The sequence below is a fragment of the Tursiops truncatus genome, chromosome 15, assembly GCF_011762595.2.
Source record: "Tursiops truncatus isolate mTurTru1 chromosome 15, mTurTru1.mat.Y, whole genome shotgun sequence".
Lineage (NCBI taxonomy): Eukaryota > Metazoa > Chordata > Mammalia > Artiodactyla > Delphinidae > Tursiops > Tursiops truncatus.
In genome coordinates this window covers 62,737,408-62,741,558 of record NC_047048.1, presented here as the reverse complement: position 1 = coordinate 62,741,558, position 4,151 = coordinate 62,737,408, and the positions used below count along the sequence as shown (strand labels likewise).

Here is a 4,151-nt window from a genome sequence, read left to right as displayed (position 1 = left end):
CATGGGTATAAATGTTTATCATTTTCACAGTGCTCACTTACTTTTTAAAAAAAAAATAAATTTGATTCTCAAAACAGCTCTGTGAGGTAATCAGAAATGATTGATCCCAATTTTACAGACGAGGGAAAAGGTACAGAGATAAATCGAGTAACTTGCAAACTATAGCAAACTGTGAGGCAGGACTGGGACTTCGTTGAATGAATGAATGAACTATTAATTAATGCAATTTGAAAAACAAAAGTTGGGGCTTTTCTTCTTTATTTTTCTTTTCTGTGCTTAGCACAAGTTTGGGTTAGAGGAACTATGTTTGTTGAATGAATGAAGGAGTGAATAATGTGTGACATTTCCCAAGGTAGGCACTCAAAAATAATATTTTAAAGCGCTAATCTAGCTTCCTTTCACTGACAGTCCCTGGGAAGAGACCCAGGAGGCACCTCCAGGAGGCTGAACTAGACCTGGAAGGGCCCCCAGGGAGGAAACAGCGATTGCCCAAGGTCACAGAGCTGGAGCCAAAACTAAGGTCTACAAGTTCTACCCGCAAACACCTTCCGCATCAGGTCTGGGATTAAGTGCGAGCACCTTCCTCCTTCCCAAGCCTCCAAAACAGCGTTCCCCGCCTTCGAAGAGCTGGGGGCAGAGTGGCAAGTGGGAAATGCCATCTTCCTCCCTCAGATCTTTCCCTCTGCCTCCTTCTCTTGCTGCCACCTGCCACTCTCTGAAGCCTGTCCAACAGGCCTGCGGCTTCTGGAACAGAGCGAAACCCAAGGCCAGGTGGTGCCTCAGCAGACACACCAGTGCTCCTGCCCCGGGATGCGCTGCCATGAGCCCTGAACAAAGCCCTCAAAATAACCTCCGCTTTGAAAGGCGGTCAGGCTCTCTTTGACCAGCTGGCTCGTGAGGCCACAGGGCCAAGGAGTCCACTGTACTCACAGCATCATAGGAGCGGTCAAATGTATTATCTCAGAATTTCACAATCTCACAATCAGAGAATTTGAGGAATAGAAAATGTTCATACAGAATTTTAGTATCATAAAACCCCAGACTCGGACTTCCCTGGTGGCACAGTGGTTAAGAATCTGCCTGCCAATGCACGGGACACGGATTCGAGCCCTGGTCTGGGAAGATCCCACATGCCGTGGAGCAACTAAGCCCGTGTGCCACAACTACTGAGCCTGCGCTCTAGAGCCTGCGAGCCACAGTTACTGAGCCTGTGTTCCACAACTACCGAAGCCCGCGTGCCTAGACCCCGTGCTCCACAACAAGAGAAGCCACCACAATGAGAAGCCCACACACCGCAACGAAGAGTAGCCCCCGCTCACCACAACTAGAGAGAGCCCGCGCACAGCTACAACGAAGACCCAATGCAGCCAAAAAATAAATTAAAAAAAAAAAAAAAAAAAGAATCCGCCTTCCAATGCAGGGGATGCGGGTTCGATCCCTGGTCGGGGAACTAAGACCCCAAATGTCGTGAGGCAACTAAGCCCACGCACCACAACTACTGAGCCTGCGCACCACAACGAAAAATCCCGTATGCCACAACTAAGACCCGACACAGCCAAAAAACAAAACAAAACAAAAAACCCCCAGACTCACTAAATTTTAAAAGCTTAGAATAATGGAATCTAGAATTTAAGAGTCAAAAATCCAACACTTCCCCCACCCACCCCCGTGTAAATGAACAAGATGAGGCCCAGAGAGATGCTTATCTCAAGGAGTGACTCACCCAAGGGATGGATTGATCCTGGATCCACAATTGGCTAGATTTCCTGTTCTCCACCCACTGACTTCCCTGCATCCTCCCCCAGCCCCGCTCCTTCTTTCCACCTGAGCTCGGGCTCTTACCCCTCCCCCACTGCTTGGGAAACTCACTCCAGCTCTTGGTCGTGCCTTCGTGGCAGCTATGGCTTTTCTTAAACAGCTTTAATAACTTTCATGGCTATTCCTTAAAAATATATATAATATACTCAACTCTCTCCCATCTTAAACAAACAAAACTTCATCCCTCTCTAGCTCCAACCAGGGACTGAACCCCGGCCATGGCAGTGGATGCCCAGAATCCTAACCACTGGGCCATCAGGAAACTCCCACTGACCAGCTTCTTGAAAGTTGTCCCTACCTTTGTCATCTCCACTCCTCACCTCCCCTTCTCCCCACCGCAATCTGACTTTCCTGCCACCACTCCAGGGAGGTTTCAACGGCCAACCTCTTTGTTACTAAACTCAGCAGACACCTTTCAGTCTCCTGTTTGACCACCATGGCAGCCGACCCTGCTGACCATCCCCCTTCACGGCCATGGCATCCCCGCCCTGGGCTTCCTTCACCTCTCAGGCTGCTCCTTCTCGGCTTGTTTTTTTTTTTTTTTTGCGTTACGCGGGCCTCTCACTGCTGTGGCCTCTCCCAATGCGGACGCGCAGGCTCAGCGGCCATGGCTCACGGGCCCAGCCGCTCCGCGGCATGGGGGATCTTCCCGGACCGGGGCACGAACACGTGTCCCCTGCATCGGCAGGCGGACTCTCAGCCACTGCGCCACCAGGGAAGCCCTCTCGGCTTATTTTGTGAGTTCCATCCCCAGCACTCTTCTCTCCCTCCTCTTTATCCTCTCCCTGAGTATAAAAACCATCCCTGTAGCTTGGCTTACTTGTCATTACCTCCTAAGTATCTCCCTGAACCTCAGTGTTTCCTTCTGAGTTCTAGACCAGTGTAGCTAGATGGTGTTTTTCAGTAAATGGGGTGCCTCTGGAGGGCAGGGATCAAAGGACCAAGCCCAGTGCCTGGCACACGCAGGCATTCAGCAAATACTTGATAAATGGGAATAGTGGAATAAGACTTGCCAACTCATTATTATTCTAGAGTCTCTGTATCAAGTGAGATGTGGGCATCTCAGGAATGCCAGAGGGGTGACTCACAGACTCACAAGTTATTAGTGTCAGAGGAGATTTAAGACCATCTATAACCAAACCCTTTATTGTGCTGATAAGGAAACTGAGACCCAGGAGGGTTAAGAGTCTTGTCCAAGGTCACACAGCAAGTTTACGGCAGAGCACATCCCCAGCTCACATAGGAAAGGGCACCTCGGGGTACTCCCTCCCAGGATGACACTGCAGGGGTAAAAGATAGGAAGGTAGGATGGGCATGGTATACAGATGAGGCCATGACAAATGTGAACCCAAATGTAAGTCTGGAAAGTTCAAAGGCACAATGTCCTATGCAAATCTTACTCGATTGTTGTCTGATCCAACACACCGGTGACTGGGATCCCGTAAAACTGCTGCATAGTGGCGACTGCTGACTGTAAGGCCTTCCCTGAGTGCAACGCAGATGCCCGTGAGTCATAGGGCAGCAGATAGCCGTATGACTTTAACCAGTTCTGAAAGACATGTGAAAAGAAAAGGATGCATTATGCGAGAGAAGGCTCTGTTCTACCTGGGCAGAGATTTGCCCTTGAAACCAGGGATCGTTTTACCTGAGGGACTTATGGACTCAGCCTCTGATTCCTGCCTCCTTCATTCCCTCCTGCAGACACTGTCAAATTAACCTCCAGAAAACCCAGCTCTTGTTGGCTGACTCTTCTGCTATAAAACTTTCACTGGATCTCTACTGACTGCAGAATAAAGATTAAATTGCATTCCAGGCTTTCCAGTATCCTGCCTCTTTACCATGTAGGTGTTTTCCACTGATATATGACTACACATGCAAGAGCACCAGAACAGTTCATTCTCGGAAGCAGTTGGCCTGATAAAACACTGTGCCACCCAGAAACCCACTGTGTCCAAAGGCACAGTCTGCTGAAGAATCATGTTGTAGAATATTAATAGGCATGAGATTATCTGTGGTCTTTATTGCTAATCCCTCCAAATGAGCAAGCCATTATAAATAAATATAAACAAAATAAGCAAAACAATGTATTATTTAATTTAAATACGAGTACACAGATATATGCACAGAAAAAAGCCTAGAAGGGCGCACATAACATAATAATAGTGTGGTTATGTAAGAGAATTCTTTGTTTTTAGGGAATACATGCTGAAGTATTTCAGCTTACATAACGGTGCACAATGTCTGCAACTTTTTCTTCAACAGAATCAGGGGGAAAATAGAGAGAAAGAGGGAGAGGAGAGAGAGGGAGAAAAAACCCCACAAATATAGTTAAA

General features: G+C 47.9%; 1 protein-coding gene across 1 annotated transcript in view; it reads right to left on the bottom strand.

The window, feature by feature from the left end:
* MMP24 (matrix metallopeptidase 24) overlaps positions 1-3,362 on the bottom strand; it is a 29,156-nt gene extending 25,794 nt beyond the window's left edge. The window contains exon 1 of the mRNA XM_033841001.2: positions 3,219-3,362. Coding sequence (XP_033696892.2) covers positions 3,219-3,274 — 56 coding nt within the window. The 5' untranslated portion in view covers positions 3,275-3,362. The remainder of the gene's footprint in view (positions 1-3,218) is intronic.
* Between the last annotated feature and the right edge of the window lie 789 nt (positions 3,363-4,151).